The following is a 17,474-nucleotide window of genomic DNA, read 5'->3' as shown; positions in this document are numbered from 1 at the left end:
GAGATAGTTTATAACACTAAATACATTATGATGATTTTAGATTTTCAGTTTTTTTTTCGTGTCTTTATTTCTACACTCTTCTATCACTGCAGCTCAGAATGGCCTCAGACAACAGTGTGATAATATTTAGAAAATAATTGAATATTTGTTCAGCTTTCTATTATTGATTATTATGCAAGAGTGTGATTGGATTCACAGTTAACCTCAGAGATTCTTATCTAGAGACGTCTCCATTCACAGATATACAGAGATATGACAGTAACTGTATTTCTAAACTGTATTATAAGATACACTTTTACAGCCTGGTATATAAACTTGACAGAGAAGTTGAAATAACAGATAACTCGGCTGCTTCAGACTGCTATGAAACCTATGGAGGTCAAAAAACACAATAATGGGAAAATAATGGTTGACAATACTCACGTGTTTCACCCAACAGAGTTCCAACTTTTACCTCCTGGTAGAAGATTCAGGTTTTCTAAGAGCAGGCTGAAGCATTATCAACAATCAGTCCTGCCTATTAAGATTCTTAACACAAAGAAAAAACTGTTTAATGTGTATGAAAGTATGTGTTTCTGTGGAAGAGCAGGTCAGACAGAACCCAGAACAAACTACCACTAAAAATGTATCTTATCTTATTTTATCTAACTTATCCTGTCTTTGACTCTGGTAAGGCTGCAACATGTTTGACAACCCAGTCTTTATATTACAATGACATTGATAATTATCTGATAGACTGAGGGAGTCCTGGCTTTCAGTGGTTCTTCAGAGAAGGGAGGCCAGGCTTGTCACTGGTCCAGAACTGCCACAAGTCATTTTTAATTCCAGTTTTATTTATTTAGCATCAAATCACAGCAAAAAGTATCTCAAGGCACTTTACACATAGAACTACAATCTAGACTCTTTCATTTCATTTAAAGAGACCCAACATTCCCTCCCTGAGCAGCACGGAAAAACTCCCTTTTAACAGGAAGAAACCTCAGAAATCAGCTGTTTTCTATGCATTCTTTGAGTTTGTGGTTGCCTTTGGACAACAGTGAGTACACAGGCCTGTTCCTGTGAGGACACAAACCTCCCTGCAGTGGCTCTATGAGAAGGTTACACCACCCTGACAGGAGATGGTGCTGCAGACCAAGTGCAGGAAACAAGGCACAAACAGACGAGGGAGGGAAGTCAATAGAAAAGAAAATAACTATAAAGTTAAAGCTGTGTTATTGAAACTTTGGGAATCACTGCTTTAATATCTTGATTTAACCCAAATATGTTGGTGTTAACTTGTGTGGTCATTTTAGTGACTATCAGGGATCTATGACATCCAGGCTGGGTTAAAAGGGCAGAAAAGCTGAACAAAATTCTCTATATATTTGTACTACTTTAACGTTTGTTTGGTCTTTAATCTAATCTTGAAGTATTCAAGTAATAATAATAAAAATAATAATAAAATTAAGATTTAATTCTGTTCAAAATATACATCTGAAGTTTTCAAAAATGTAAGAAAACAAGTTTACATAAAATGCATTCACTATGAGCTGAATGTTGGTTTACTTTGAGAATGATTCAAGCAGAACAATGAAAGAGAAACTGTCAGCTGACCACTTTAATAAAAAAGAGCAGAGATACTTCATTACAAATCGGGACTGTATTCCTCAAGTTTGAACAAATAGAAAAACATTCAGAGAATACAATCTGAACAGTTCTGTCAATGGAAAATTAACAAATAAAACTTAACAAAAAAACAAAAACATTAGAAAACATAGGATTTCCTCCAGGGAAACGTATTATTTTGCAGTTTATCTCCATGCTTTACATCTAAATAATCAGATAGAAAAAAGAAAACCGTGTGTTCTGATGTTATTTCACAGCATCACTGCCCCCCAGTTGTCCCAGTAAATAAGGCATCACTGCACTGACCTCTAGCTGGAAGAGGTGACATGCAGCAGAGACCAGTGTGAAAATATAACCACAAGATGGTAGCTGTAACAGTTAGAGAGAAGCTCACACTGCTGTTAGAAGAAAGACCATTAAACCATTTTTTTTCTTTTTAGTAATGATTTTTTTTCAAGAGACGACACAAGTCATGTGATTTCCAGAGCTGATTAGTATGCTGCAGCAAAAAAAAACAATAAAAAAATGTATTACAGCATCTTTCATGTTAGAAAACTTGGAGAAAAATGTTCAATACAACCCATACGACTCCTAAGTGAGACATATGTAAAACCTGCACATGGCCTCTTTAAGTGACAGTAGATGATACAGTAGTGATCACAGAATAACAGCAGAAGGACATTTCTCTTCACAGTAAACATGGACATGTTGTTAAGTGGTTTTCAGGACTCTGATGTCATCGATGGACCAGCTTCCTCCTCCCGCTGACTCGTGTCCATAGGCTGCGAGCCGTCTGGGAGATGGTCACCCTGCTGGGCAGACGGAGGCTCCTCAGAGGCTCCCTGATGCATGCCAGCACCCCAGGCTGTGCAGGCTGCCCCAGGTATTCATGGGATATGTAGTTGATTCTCCTGAGCTGCTTGCTGTAGTAGTTCCTCAGGTGGCAGAGCTCCTCGGCTGCAGTCTCAGACATGATGGAGGCCTGGGATGGAGAGCTGGGCGCGGTGTTGGTGGCTGTGTCGCAGCCTGGAGACTGAGAGGGAACATCTGGCGCAGCTGCATGTGCGCGGGGTTTCCTCCTCGCTCTCTGAGGGGTGGTGGATTTACGTTTAGAACAAGGTTTAACTGGATGTGCTGGTGTCTCCTCACCATCACACACACCTACATTATCTACTGTGTTAATTTCAACATCCACATGCACTACATGTTGGGGCATGATGGGTCTCTTCTTCTTCCCCTCCTCCTCCTCTCCATGTCTGTCTGCCAGCTGTTTCTTTATCCTCTCTGCCCATGTATCTGTCTCACTGTCCTGTTTCCTGGACAGGTTCCTCTGTTCTTTAAATAGTTTCTGTTTGGGTTGTGGGGGACAACTGTTGTCCATGACAACGGGGTCAAAGGTTATATCAACCTCCTCCTCATTGGCCTTGACTGCAGATGTCTCCTGTAACCATGAAAACCAGTGTTAGTGAACAACGGTGGAAAGGTGAAGCATCATCACATCATCCATAGAAACCATATTGTTCTTTTCTGATTGGTCCTTTAAAGATAAATGCAGCTAAATGAGATTGTGTAACAGAGAGGTGAAAGTGATCCTTTATGTACTCAGTGAGAATAAATGAGTCATGTTAGCAGAGCCAGTGTGATGAAATGTTAGTGACAGTTAGTTGAAGCATGCTCCTCAGTGTCTACTAGAGATCAGGAGTTATAGGCTTGGGCGATACTGAACTTTTACAGCTGTCAATAAGAATAAACACATGTTTTGCTACATTTCTGATGTCCAGTGAAGAGTGGAGGAAAGTCCAAAAGTTTAATTTGACTTTTTATTTTCTAAGATAAATCTATCTTATCATCTGTCTATCAGTTTTATCTTTCTAAGATAAAAATGTTCTGTGATTTTCTCATTGTCCACGAATTCCATCACTTCTAGAAGCACCTAGTGATCCCGTTGTTTGTTACTTCTCAGTGTTTCTTTCCTGAAGGGTTTCTGCCTCTGCACAGCTGCTGAGCTCACCACTTTCTCACACTTCCTTATCTGCAGCTCAACCTCGGCTTTTCTGAATGGTTAACAGTTTGTAAACTCCTGGCTCGCACTCCATGAACCTTTCTGTTACATTAATAGTACTTTAGTATACAATTAGGCTTTAAAAGTTGACATGGTGATTCAGAAGTAACACACAAATACTGTGTATATCAAAACCTGATGTATCTTATTCTTCTGTGCCACAGAGCTCCATAGTTGCCCAAAACTATTAAAATCATCAATGAGTCACACTGTGTGACATATTCCTACATCACCATGAACACACACTGTATTTTATATGAACTCAATCAAACACACACACATACACACACACTATCCTGCTGCTAGAAATATTCACAACATCCATGACTGACTAGCTAGGAGCTAATGCTAGGAGCTAGGAGAAATCACAAAACTTCTACGTCATAAATCTGGCAGCAGTGAATGCAGCTAGCGAGCTTCCCTGAATGCAGCGTACACCTCACAAAGCACATAAGCTAACCTTTCATTTTCTGCCTGCTAATAATGTCCTGTTATCGCCCAAGCCTGCTGGTTAGGATCATGATAATATGATGCTTATTAGTTTAAAATGATAGAAGCATTTCATATGAAATCAGTCCAGCTGCAGCACAGACACACAGACTGTGTGCACAGAGCCATGCTAACAGAAGCAGTGATTGACAGAGTAAAGAATGATGGACTGTACTTTGGCAGCTTGTCCTCTGGGTGGGGTTGGAGGGGGGGGGGGGAGACTATGGGAGGTCTTTCTTGTCTTTCTTGACTTTCTTGGACACAGGGGCATCTCCAGCACTTTGAACTGATCTCTTTCCCTCTTTGGTTTTGTTCTTGGCACTCGCAGCTTTTACCTGCAGGTCATTAACAACAGTGTTTACACACCTACAGGGAGTGGACGAGGGCAACATGGGACACTCAAGTGTGGACAAGTCAGGACCTTCACATCTGAATCCTGCACTTATCTGGGACCAACATTAGGTTCTTTGCTCCATTCCTTCCAGAACTACATGGAACATTTTCAGCAGCTGAACCTGTAAAGTGTTTTTTACTTGTAAAAAAAAAAAAAAAAAAAGTATGTGCAATCACCCTCACATGGATCTTATCTAATGCAGTAAGTGATAAAAAATATGTTAAATACAACAGAAATAAATAGTAACTCTTGCAGCTGTTTTTTTTTCCAACACATTTTTTTGGGGTATTTTCTTGCTAAATGACTTCAGTGATTAACAGCTGATCAAAACTGTCATGTTGTGATTTTCTGTCCAATTACTTTACTGACTGAATCACTTCAGTGTCAATTTAAGCATGAAAGCTTGCACACTAAACCATGATACATGACTCTGTTTTTACAGTCCATTTACTGAGATCCCCACACACCTGTAATGTGTGAAATGACTGAGCTTTTTTTTTTTTTTTTTTTTTTAGATAGACACTCTTCTGTGTCACAAAGCATTGAGCTTCTTAAGAGTCTTTATAGGAAATCACACTGGCATAGAAACAGGTGTGAGGACTGTTTAAGTGAATTCAAATAATGGCTTGGTTAAACTTGAAATGAACTAGTTTCTACAGTTGACATTTTCAGACTGCCTGTCTTGGAGGTCATTCAGAAAAAAGCAAAAGAAACAAGTTCAGACTAGAGCTGCAACGATTAGTTAAAATAGTTAATGGACTGGAAATGAATTGGCTTTTATTTCAATAATTAATCATCATTTTAGTCTTTTTTTTTTAAAGCAACCACACTAGAAATCTTGTTGCAGCTTTTCAAACGTGCAGATATGTGGTAAGAAGTTTCGGTTTTGGACTGTTGATCAGATAAAAGGAGACATCTGATGACCATGATCACCATGTGCTCTAACATATTACACTGGACATTTTCATTTTATGACACTGGTTATTAATCTGCTCTCTCATTGAGTGGATATATCACTAAGATCTATCCTCTTTATTCTGAAGCTTAAATCTTATTGTTATAGCAACGTTCACCTTACAGTTTATTCATGTATCAATGTGTGCGCTCAGTCTATGAATCAGTGGGTAAAATGGAATACAGATCAGAAAGTATGGTGGTGAATCATTATATATCATTATAAATAAGAAAATCACAGCAGTGGAATCTATACACTAAAGGTCATCTATGATTAATCAGGTTAGAACACTAATGATCACTATCAGCAGCTGAGTGGTGGTGTGGAGGTTTCTTTCACAGGTTGTAAATAAAAACACAAAGATCCAGTTTCACTATGTAGACAACAACATTGAACTTGAAATCACTCGTGTGTCTTACCTCTGTGGATATTGTGAGACATTTAGAAATGTGTGTGACAACATTTGAAAGTGACATGGAGGAAAAGACACATCACCCACACACACAGGAAGGAGAAAGAAGCCGGTTACTCAAACTTCACAGAGAGAAGAAATATCATTAAAACTTCACATCACAAACAACACGGGAGAGAGAGAGAGAAATAAACATGTTAAAAGACAGAGTCTGACATCTACTGGAGAAGGAATACAAAGCACGTGAGGTCATTCTGTCAGCATGTGAGCTGGCAGAAATAGAGAGTCACAAGTTAATAACTCTTTGTCTTTAATAATCCAGTATCAGTCACACTCTACTTCACATTTCACATCACTGTAAGTACACATGTGAACTCCCAAACTGGATCAAATTCTAATTCTTAGCACCAGCAGCTGTCACACTGCAAAACTGGACAATGTTTAGAGATTACATAGAAATGAGCTGAACTGTCTGGATACAGTGAGGACAAAGCTAATTGTAAGTTCATACTTAGGTATTGTGGAAATGATGAAAATAGTTAGTATGTGATTTTTTATGTTTTGTGAATCATAAAAGTGAAAGAAAAAGTAGCAACACATTTAAAAAGTATAAAATAAAATATATATTACTGTGTGGTAGTAGGTGGTCAGTAGTTAGTTTTTTGTCATTTCTATTCCCTTGAAAGACAAAGTGTCCAAATTTTGACTAGAACTCAATATTTTTAACTTCAGTGTCAAAATGTTCAGACATGCGTAAGATATCCTGATGCACCAGATGGTTTGTTACACAGAACACATGGTTCTTGGAAACCTGTAAAGGGGCAAGCACTCAAAAGGTAGTTGGCAGTTGCTTGGATGAATCTGTCTATCACCTTTTTACCTTGTGAGGCAGCTGGATTTGAAATTCCATGAGATCATGTGTGATCATGTGAGAATCCTCATAGGACACTGATTGGTCTGTGGTTGAGACACAAATACTTGAAGCCTGACTAGATGGATTCTTGTGATGTTGGGATCTTGTGATGTCATGATCTCGTGAATCCGGCCGCCTCACAAGGTAACGCATGAAATGAATGACTGAAACGCTGTGACACTTCCTGTGTCATCGAACTGTGCCGATCATTGCACTTACACTGTTAAAATATGGCCCTAAGAATTATCTGCTGAAGCAGTATTTGAACCAGGTCAGGAGTTCACTTCATAGTATTTGACTTCATACAGTAGAGTAGAGTAGGGGAGGGCTGGGCAATATGAGGATTATTATTAAATTATTAAATGTTGCAGAAATCTCTGAGAGTACAGCTGAAAATGATACTTCCAGTGTGATTTCCCACTGACACACAGCTGGACAACTCCTGCAACATTTCACTATTAATGCTATTTAAAAAGGTAGACAAACATTTCATTACATTTAAAACATAATCATCATATTTTTCCATTTTACCCAACCCTAAGTAAAGACGGGTTTTTCAAAACTCACTCACACCACTTTGTACTTTTTTTTTTTTACAATGAGAACATCTGAGGTGGATTGACAGAAGTTTAGTAAAGTCACTTATTGAAATGGGAGGGAGAGAAAATAATAACATTACAGTATAACCTTTGCTTTGGTTTAGATTTGAGTTTTGAAAAAGCCCTCCTGATTAAAGTAACACTCACAGGTAGAATAGAGAACATACTAACTACACACAGTAGAACATGTGTTGGACTGTTCTGTGATGTGTTTCTGTGGACGGTGTTTACTCACCACGGCAGATCCACTCTCTGTTGTCTTCATCTTCATCTTCATGCTGAGTGTGTGAGTCTGGCTCTTCAGCAGGGGGGCTTTGTGGCCCAGCTTCATGTAGATGTAGGTGGTGTAAGGAGTGAAGCTGAAATCCTCTCTGAAGTCAACACGCAAGAGCCAAAAGAGCAGAGAGGCAAGAGAGAGGTGCAAACACATTATTAGTATGTTTAGTCAAAAACTGGATTTGATCAAAACGGCTGTGTCATACATGTTCAGGCGGTACAATGCTCTGATTATATTCCCCAGACTCGTCCCGCATTAAACTCTGTTTTAGCTGTTGTGATTTATCTCACCACCTTCAATGGCTTCCTTTAAATTCCTACTAAGACCTGATTTTCATTCATTTTCTGGATTAGGGGTCTTCGTGTAAGCTGTTTTCATTATTCTTATGAATCATATTTTTCTGTGATGATCCTTTCCTTTCATTTCTCTTTTTTTATGGTCTGTTCACCTGTCAAACACATTAAATTTGTTATAAAAGGAACAATTAAAAAAAACAAATTATTATGAATGTTCTGTCTATTTTTTTGGACTAAACATGATTGATTTTTTATTCACACTGTATTTAAAGTCACTTTGTAGAATGTAAATTAATTGTTGCTTCAACAGTTTGTTCTTGTTCTACACTTGTTCTGTCTTATTATCAGATTGTCAATCAACTGTGAAGCACTTTGAACTACATGCAGCTGTATGAAAGCTGCTGTATTAATACAGTACAAACACAAACTGACTTGAGGTATCCCTTCACCAGCAGGTAAACTATCACAGCTTCAACCTGCTGTCGAGACAGCGTGGTGGTCTCAATCAACTTCCTGCGCTTGGCGGGGCCCTTCCCCATCCACGCCTCCACCAGCTTCAGAGGGGTCAACTTCTCATCCATGGAGGAAGCAACCTCAATAATCTGCACCACCTGCCTGGCATGCTGGGTGATGTCCATAGTGGAGAAGTCTGGAGGGGCAGAGATCACATGATTACTAACAGACAATATGAACAACATCAGATTGGCCAACTAAAACTAACTGGACCACACACACACACACACACACACACACACACACACACACACACACACACACACACACACACACACACACACACACACACACACACACACACACACACACACACACACACACACACACCTTTTTGATTGCGGCAAACATCACACATCTGGTTGCATCCTTTATTGTCCCACACCTCGTCAAAATGAACGGCCATGATGGAGCGCCGACACCTTTAGACAGCAGACATTAACTGACATTCAAGTCATGTTGTAACACACTGTGTCAAGTACTGAGAATGTGTTTGTGTGTGTGTGTGTGTGTTACCTGTCAACATTCTGGCAGTAGTCGACCATCAGCAGCAGCTTCTGTTGGCCAACGCTCTCCATCACCACCATTGTGCTGATCCTGAAGATGTCTGAGAAGCCGTAGTACACGATGCAGTCTGCAGGACGGTCGTCTCTGCCTGAAGACAGACAGATGGACGGATGGAGGGGTTATAATTTAGTTTAGTTTATTTTAGTCACCGAACTCAAACACACAATGTACAAACAAGACAAACAATCATATGTCCCTGATCCTTGTCCTTCATCTCCACCACAGCCAGTGACAAGTCAAAAGGGAAAAACAATCCATCACAAAGTTCATATATACAGTAACATTTGTGTGTTTCACATTTTCAGTTCTTTTTCTAGCATGTTCCATAAAACAACTCAACCTCAACTGACACACATCTTTGCTTTGAGTTTGTTTTAATCTTTGCAGATCCCTCATAATTCATAATGACTCATTGGCATTTGGAACAGCCTCTGGATAGAGTCTGGAAGCTTCGCATTTATAACTTTATACATAAAGTCCACCAGATCTCTGAATTTGAGTGCATGTGAATTTGATAATGAGTTATAATGAGCAGTATAAACCAGCGTGCTGTCCTGATAGAAACAACAGTGTTTGTACCTGCTCGTCCACTCTCTTGGTAGTAGTTCTCTATGGACTTGCTGATGGTGTGATGGATGACAAACCTCACGTTAGACTTGTCGATGCCCATTCCAAACGCCACAGTTGCTACCACCACCTGTTGGCCAGCACAGTGATACAGGTTACACATGATGAAGACATTATTGTCTTTTATCTGGGAAATGAAATAAAAGATGGCTGGTATGTCACATCCACATACCTGGATTTTCCCAGCTGTCCATTTGCGGTGAACTCGGGACTTGTCTACAGGATCCATGTGAGCGTGGTACGGATAAGCCAGGATGTCTCTGTTCTGTAGTTCAGACGCAACTGACTCAGCGTCCTTCTGAGAGAACACGTACACAATTCCTGCGGGAAAATACGAACCATACAAAACAGCTGTTATATGTAAAGTCCCTTTTAGATGTAATGAAATGCATATTCTGATTTAGAGTCTAATCCCGCAGTACCTGACTGGTCCTTGTATCTGTTTTTAATCGTGGAGGCGATGTCATTTATTGATGCTTCATTGTCAGAATCTTTAATACGAACCTGAGAAATAAGAAGACTGTTAGTGTCACATCCTTTGCAAAAAGACTACATTGCTATTGATCACCATACATTGAAAGGCCGTTCTTATATTTAGGTGTTTACCCATTAACTAAAACTAGTGGCACAAATAGCAACTTGTGACTTCTTTGACATTAAAGAAGTGAACATTAAAGAGTAACTTAATGTAAGTAAATATACACACAATATTTAATCAATGCGTTAATGTAATGTACCCTCTGCTGGAAATCACTGCATTCAAGTTACAGAAATTAGAAATGAATTACAGATGGTGGTGAGACTACAGAGCTGCAGAAAACTGCAACTACAAATAAAACTTCTTGCTTTCTTTTTGTGAAGCTTAACTGTCAGTAGCAAAACTGCAGTTTGATTGACATCCCTTGGCATGTGTATGTTGTTGTTTCTGTGCCTCTCTCTCCTCTCTCCCTCCTGTGTCTCTCTCTCCACCAGGTCAAAGCAGATGGTCGCCCATGTAGAGCCTGATTCTGTTTGAGGTTTCCATTAAAAGGGAGTTTTTCCTTGCTGCTGTCACCAAGTGCTGCTCATGTGTGAATGTTGGGTCTCTTTAAATGAAATGAAAGAGTACAGTCTAGACCTGCTCTATGTGAAAAGTGCCTTGAGATGACTTTTGTTGTGATTTGGTGCTATATAATTAAAGAATAATTGATTGATTGATAATGTATCCTTTTCCTGTTAGTGTGAAACAGTATGAATGATGTATGTTGATTTCTTTGTATGATAATGACAAAAACTGTATATTATGAGAAATAGTAAATAGCAAATATCATGGGAGACAAAATAAATGTATGCTCACACCTTTAAGTGTCCATGATAGTGGATAATGGTTTCAACATTAACAAGTGTACATTAGCCTATATTTACATTTACAGTAGAGGCTGTGATAAAGAGTAACAGCTCATTTATTTATTTTTTTTTATTTTCGAATTAGTTAAAAATGTATTATTAATAAATAATAATGAATGTATTGTTTTCCAGTATTATTTTAACAGGCAAGTGAATGTTCTCCTCAAATAATGACATAACATCACAGTTTCATAATGCATGTATATTTTGTATGCTCTAATGTCACTGAAACATTTCCTACAGAGGTATAAGACTTGTAAGGTTTTACAGCAGTGAATATCTATAGATGAACGGGATATTGAAAAAAAGTGTCTAATGAACAGAAAGCTAATGGCTGGCTGAGAGAAATCACTCTAATGTACGTGCAGTTTGTAATAATGGTATAAAAATGCAAAACAGCAGTCTGCTCCTTTAACTACTACATCCTGTAAGCAGATGCAGAGCAGCACAGATTAATTTCAAAGGTCAGACAGGTGTGTGAGCAGGTGTTTGTGTGTGAAGCGTGTGTGTGTGTGTGTGTGTGTGGCTGTGTTCGAATCGCATACTACATACTTCTATACTACATACTTCTATACTACACACTACACACTAAACGACCAGATAGTAAGCAGACCGTTTACACTGTAGTAAACTATACGATAACCCACAATGCATTTCGTTACTACCCGAGCTGAAATCAGCAGGCTGAAGCTGATTTCATTTTAGCTCTAACTCTGTAAATAAACCACTTTATCGACATTTCTAACCCTTTTAGGTGAGAAAGTAGCCCTTTAGATCCACAATGTGACGTTAATTTGTCCAAATAACACCTGTTTAAAGTTAGCCGTAGCAAGTAACGCACTTCCGGTCATTTTCATAAAATAAAACACCCGTTACCTTTTATTATTAAGAAAACCATAACGATAGAATTGGTGCTTTTATTTTGAAAACAGGAAGCGAACATACCCTTGCTGTAGCTAACTTGAAACCACCGAGGTGGTGATCTGTGACGTTTGTATTTTGAGTTTTTTTCAGAAGTTACGTTGCATCTTGGGTAATGTGAGTATGAGTAGTCAGCTCTTGATGCATACTCTGCATTTCTGGCGAATCTAGTAAACCATCCGGGAACTTCTCGCATACTCTAAATCGCATACTACGCAGTTGAAACACACTACATACTTCAAATGACGTCAGAGTTAGTACGAGTAGTAGGAAAGTATGCAGTTTCGAACACAGCCTGAGTGTGTGTGTGTGTGAGACAGAGTGCAGCTGTCATGGTTACCACCTCGTAGTGGAGGTTGGTTCTGTTGAAGGAGGCGGTGAGTACGATTGGCTGTGATACACACAGGATCTTCTCACAGTCTTTGAGAACGCTGCTGGTTGCCGTGGCTGTGAGTCCCAGCAGAGGAACCTTAGGGAACTGTCTCTTCAGGATGCCCAGCAGCTTATAATCTACACAGACACACACAAACATCATCACTTTGAATTTTGAATATAAATAGATTTAGTTTTTACTTCAAAGAATCTGATGAGAGGGGTGATAAGAGATATGGATGGAGCTCCTCACCTGGTCTGAAGTCGTGTCCCCATTGGCTGCAGCAGTGCACCTCGTCCACAGCGATACGACTCAGCAGGTTTGCGTTGTAGGCTTTCTCCAGACGAGACATCAGCAGCTTGCTCTTGGCGATCTTCTCTGGAGTCACATACAACAGCTTGAAGGAGGCCTTTGGATCAGTCAACCCCGCCAAAACTGTCTTAGCGTGTTCCTGTAAACATGTTAAAATACTCCTTTGATGATGTAAATACTCAGGATTCAGGACGCAGAAATTCTTTTCATCCACACAAATGAAGATAAATGTAAATGTCTCTGAGGATTCATTTTTACATAGTTTTCTAAAAGTTTGACATCCTCTCGATATCCATCGACTTACAGAGAGCAGGGTTAGGGTTAAAGGATAAAGCTCTGTCCTGTGGCCTCAGATTTGCATTTTCATTGTAGCTGAGTCAACAAAATAGTGATTTTATTAAGGCTCTGTTATGTTTTTGCTCACTAAGAATAAAACTAATTCATAGACTGCTACATTGACGCCCTTACTCATATAAATATTATATTTCGTTGCAGTTATATCAAGAGATGATTGGCATTTCATGTTTTTCTTACTGACAAATAATCCCAATAAACCCCTAAGCAACAATGTGATAGTTCATCTCTCAATACTTTTCTGACTTCTGTCTGTGGCTCTCAGCTTGTTGGTTCCTACTGAAGACATAAATCTTTAAAAACAGCTCACAAGTATATAGTTTCATTTATCAAAAAGACTTAACAGCTGCTCCCTGTAGTATTTAACAAACTTAACAAACATGAAGAAATAACTCATTCAATCACAGACTATTTCCAGCAACAGATGAATCCCCATTTGGTTCAGGCAGCAGGGCGCTGTGTGTACGTGTGTGTGTGTGTGTGTGAGACATGTGGCTGGATGCGTGTCACCCTGTGTAACAGTGTGGCACAGTAATGTGTTTTTAATATGAATTAGTTTTGGACAGAAGTCTGATGTAGTTGAAAGCTCCTGAATAAGCTTTTAAGTATGAATTGTCAAACTTCCCTCTAGTAGGATCCAGTCATGGACAGATGTATTTATGAGTCTAGCTTTGAGATCTCTGCCTCCATCACAATACAATGGAGGTTAATGTTTGTTTAGTTTGTTTTCCCTTCCCTCTCTCTCTCACACTCTCGCTTTCTCTCTCAACCCAATAGGTCATGACAGATGGCCCCCCACCTAGAGCCTGATTCGGTTTGAGGTTTCTTCCATTAAAAGGGAGTTTTTCCTTGCTGCTGTCACCAAGTGCTGCTCATGTGTGAATGTTGGGTCTCTTTAAATGAAATTAAAGAGTACAGTCTAGACCTGCTTTATGTGAAAAGTGCCTTGAGATGACTTTTGTTGTGATTTGGCGCTATATAATTAAAGATTGATTGAACTGATTGATTTGTGGTGCTCAAAGCTCTGACAATTAAATCAAATAAATAAATAAAATATAAAACAATGTCCTGGTTATTGTGGCTCATTGATGCACCTCACTGTCAAATATTTCTGTTGGAAGTGACTTCAATGAACAGGATGTGAATGAAAAGTGTTACCTTGCTGCTAGAAGAATTCAACATGACTGCTGACACATCGATGGACTTCAGAAACATGACCTGATCCTCCATCAGAGACAGCAGAGGAGTGATAACCAGAGTGACACCTGCCACACACGCACACAAACACACACACACACACACACACACACACACACACACACACACACACACACACACACACACACACACAGAGAGAAACACACAATTTCATTATGACAGAGAGCCCAGTAGGCTTGTGTGTACTAACAGGACAAACGTAATGACAGTATCTCATGGACTGTCAACAGTGTGTGTGTGTGTGTGTGTGTGTGTGTGTGTGTGTGTGTGTGTGTGTGTGTGTGTGTGTGTGTGTGTGTGTGTGTGTGTGTGTGCGTGTGTGTGTACCCTTGGAGCAGACAGCAGGCAGCTGGTAGCAGAGACTCTTTCCTCGGCCTGTGGGCATCACCAGGAACAGATCTCTGCCTGCCAGTGTCAGGTTGATGGCTCTGAGCTGCAGAGGTCTGAACTTGGACAGATGGAATGAATCCTTCAGATGCTGCTCCACGTCTTTGGACCACTCAAAATCTACCAAACAGCAAAACACACAAAGTCAACACACACACCTACTGACTCTATCTGTGTCACCATCTGTGTGAAGTACCTGCTCCATCATAGCGCTGCATCTCCTGCTTGCTCATCACAGAAACATCTCCAGATGCTTTGGAGGAAGAGGAGGATGAAGAGGAGGATGCAGACGGATGTGCGGCGTCGCAGGCTTCCTCCAGCTGGCACAACAGTGCGTTCTTACGTGCAGTCAGCTCAGACTGCTTCTGCAGGAGATCCCCAATCTGCAGCTCCACCAAGTCCAGCTCTGCCTCCACTGAGTCCAGCTCTGCCTGCACATCTGAACACACACACACACACACACACACACACACACACACACACACACACACACACACACACACACACACACACACACACAGTCAGCAGGATACAGTGAAGTTGTCTTATCTGCTCATGGAGATAAACTGTTTGACATCTTACAGTCTTCAAAGCCACGCATTGTTGGTGTGACTCTTATTTTATAGCTCTATTCAGTATACAAACCAGATTGTGTGTGTGTGAATTCAATAATTTTTAAAAATGTAAAATGTACCTCAAACGATAGGATGCTAATATAAATGTATGAAAGAGACTCTCTTTTAGAAGGAACGTGACCACTAGAAGGTAAAGGCCCACATGTTTTTTTGCCATATCATTTCTGTCCATCCATTTCCAACTCCTTCACAGTTTGAATCTGAGTGTAATATCAGAGGGAAAAAGTGAGATCTTAACAGGTAAATACTGAGGTTTTAGACAAATAGCTGGACTTCGATCATCATTGGATTCCTTTATTAAAACTGATCAGTCCTGAGGTCACATGACCAGCTGCAAACAGTTGTGAGTTGATTCATGCTTTGTGTGCTCAGAGGAAGGAGGTCAAAACAAACCGGCTCCATTTAATTTAGTGAAGGAATCAAATAGTTGTCCTGAAATCTTTGTTATTTACATGTTTACGGTGTTAGCAGTATGATTATATATTGAAAGCTGTCAGTTTTCAGTATTGTTTCTGGGTGAAACAATTAGTGGATCCATTGGTAATAATAATAGTATTGGTGATAAACATTTCTTCTGTTGTTGTCTCCACTTCCATCTTTCTACACACAGATCTTGGTGATGAAGAAAGCAATAACATTTAACTCTGGGTTTATTTTATCCACATAATACTTATAGTAGTGGAAATTGTAAATGTAATTATATTACAATTTCATGAAAGGCTGTCACATAAACTGCAGAACCTTTATAAAGTATTACATTAGGACACACAATCATTTGGTACAGTGCAGCAGGTTCTCTCAGTAGAGTTCTAATAGTATGAACGGGCAGCAACAGCAGTCTCACACCTGCACATGCACTTCTCCTCTGAGACTAACACCTCCACAGCTAATCACCTCTTTCTCTTTACACCTCCTCTCATGTCCCTGAGGAGCGCCAGTCAGTCCCCAGGATCCCATCATCCTCTCATATACTGTCCAAAACAACTGCAGGATTACTACAGAGAAACCTACAACTGTTTACACCTCAGCACTGTTAATGAGGTTTGTTTTATTTCTCATGCAAATACAACTAATGCAACATCTCAACTGTTTGATTCTTCCCTCTCAAAAGGAGCAGCTCTGAAAGTGAAAGTAAAAACTCACCATTATTTCCTCCCCCACAGTCCATTTTACTCAGGTTACTGAGTGGTTACTCAGAAAGGACACAATCTTCAGTCTGAAATGTTCATATGAGTCCCTGTAAGACACAAAAACATGTAGTAGTAATATAAGATAATACATTCTACACCTGTTTGATTAAAGTGTCAAATATTTGACCTGGTTAAATGATCTATCTGAATTATTATAATATATAACTAAGATGGAAAAATCACCTAAATGACAGTTGAACAGCATCACTCTGACGCAGGTTAGTGTAATACTAAAAAGTGTTCAAGTAACAACATTTATTCTACCTCACAGCTAGCCACATTAGCCATTAAGCCACACGCTTATCTGAGTCTCAGCAGCGTGGCACTGCTTTACTCACTCAGGTGAAAATGAAAGTTACTGTTAGCTGTTAGCTGTTAGCTTGGTAATGGCTTGGTGTATCAGAGCATCATGCAGCAGCCTGTCTCACTCACTGCTGCTCCTCCTCTCCAGCTAACCATACACGTGCTGCTACTTATTAAAGTACTCCTGTCTCATTAGATACATGAGCTAGTACATTAAGCTACGACTTTGAAAAAGTATAAAATAGAACTTACTGACCATGCAGCGACTCTGTCCAGGCCTCCTCCTTCTACTAACAAACCCACTTCACGGTTACTATGGAGAGACCGCGCCGGTAGGGAAAACACACTTGACAGGAGTGAGAAATCCCTTGTTTGTAACGCCCTGGGTTTAGTCTGCCAGGCTCCTCACAGATGTCACCCCCTGCTCCTGGGTTTACTGAGACACCGTGTCAACCATTCATAAGTAAATATTATGCAGTCTATGTTTAATACATAACCAGGGAGGCATGTTTTAATGCAAACATATCCTGCTATCTTAGGTCCTGAGCAGCAGCGCTGCCTGACAGAATAAACTCAGGAGCAAAAAACAGAGATCCGCGATGCATTCAAGAAACATGTTGAGTGTATGATGATAGTACCTCTCGAAAGTCAAAATGTTCCTCCTCTTTAGTACATATTTTTGTCAC

The 17,474-nt window shown here is 39.8% G+C and overlaps 1 protein-coding gene across 1 annotated transcript; it reads right to left on the bottom strand.

The window, feature by feature from the left end:
* Positions 1 to 1,617: 1,617 nt before the first annotated feature.
* recql (RecQ helicase-like) lies at positions 1,618 to 17,097 on the bottom strand. Its single transcript, XM_062444193.1, has 16 exons — positions 17,045 to 17,097; positions 16,439 to 16,532; positions 14,857 to 15,099; positions 14,601 to 14,780; positions 14,214 to 14,320; positions 12,642 to 12,840; positions 12,360 to 12,526; positions 10,132 to 10,213; positions 9,882 to 10,030; positions 9,662 to 9,779; positions 9,032 to 9,170; positions 8,846 to 8,937; positions 8,435 to 8,651; positions 7,665 to 7,800; positions 4,332 to 4,484; positions 1,618 to 3,046 (listed from the first exon to the last, which is right to left on the bottom strand). Exons 2-16 carry the CDS (start codon positions 16,461 to 16,463, stop codon positions 2,342 to 2,344), a joined length of 2,712 nt encoding a protein of 903 aa, XP_062300177.1. The 5' UTR covers positions 16,464 to 16,532; positions 17,045 to 17,097; the 3' UTR covers positions 1,618 to 2,341.
* Positions 17,098 to 17,474: the final 377 nt, after the last annotated feature.

This window comes from Scomber scombrus, chromosome 22 (genome assembly GCF_963691925.1).
Source record: "Scomber scombrus chromosome 22, fScoSco1.1, whole genome shotgun sequence".
Lineage (NCBI taxonomy): Eukaryota > Metazoa > Chordata > Actinopteri > Scombriformes > Scombridae > Scomber > Scomber scombrus.
The sequence above is the reverse complement of the archived record's forward strand: the minus strand, read 5'-3'. Positions and strand labels throughout refer to the sequence as shown.

Bases quoted from the DNA above. Each gene is read 5' to 3' on its own strand.
- recql (XM_062444193.1), bottom strand. From the start codon at position 16,463: ATGGACTGTGGGGGAGGAAATAATG. The intron at 10,214-12,359 runs GTGGTAACCATG...CTTATTTCTCAG, and splicing joins GAACCAACCTCCACTACGAG to GTTCGTATTAAAGATTCTGA. The intron at 4,485-7,664 runs GTGAGTAAACAC...TGCAGGTAAAAG, and splicing joins CAGAGAGTGGATCTGCCGTG to CTGCGAGTGCCAAGAACAAA.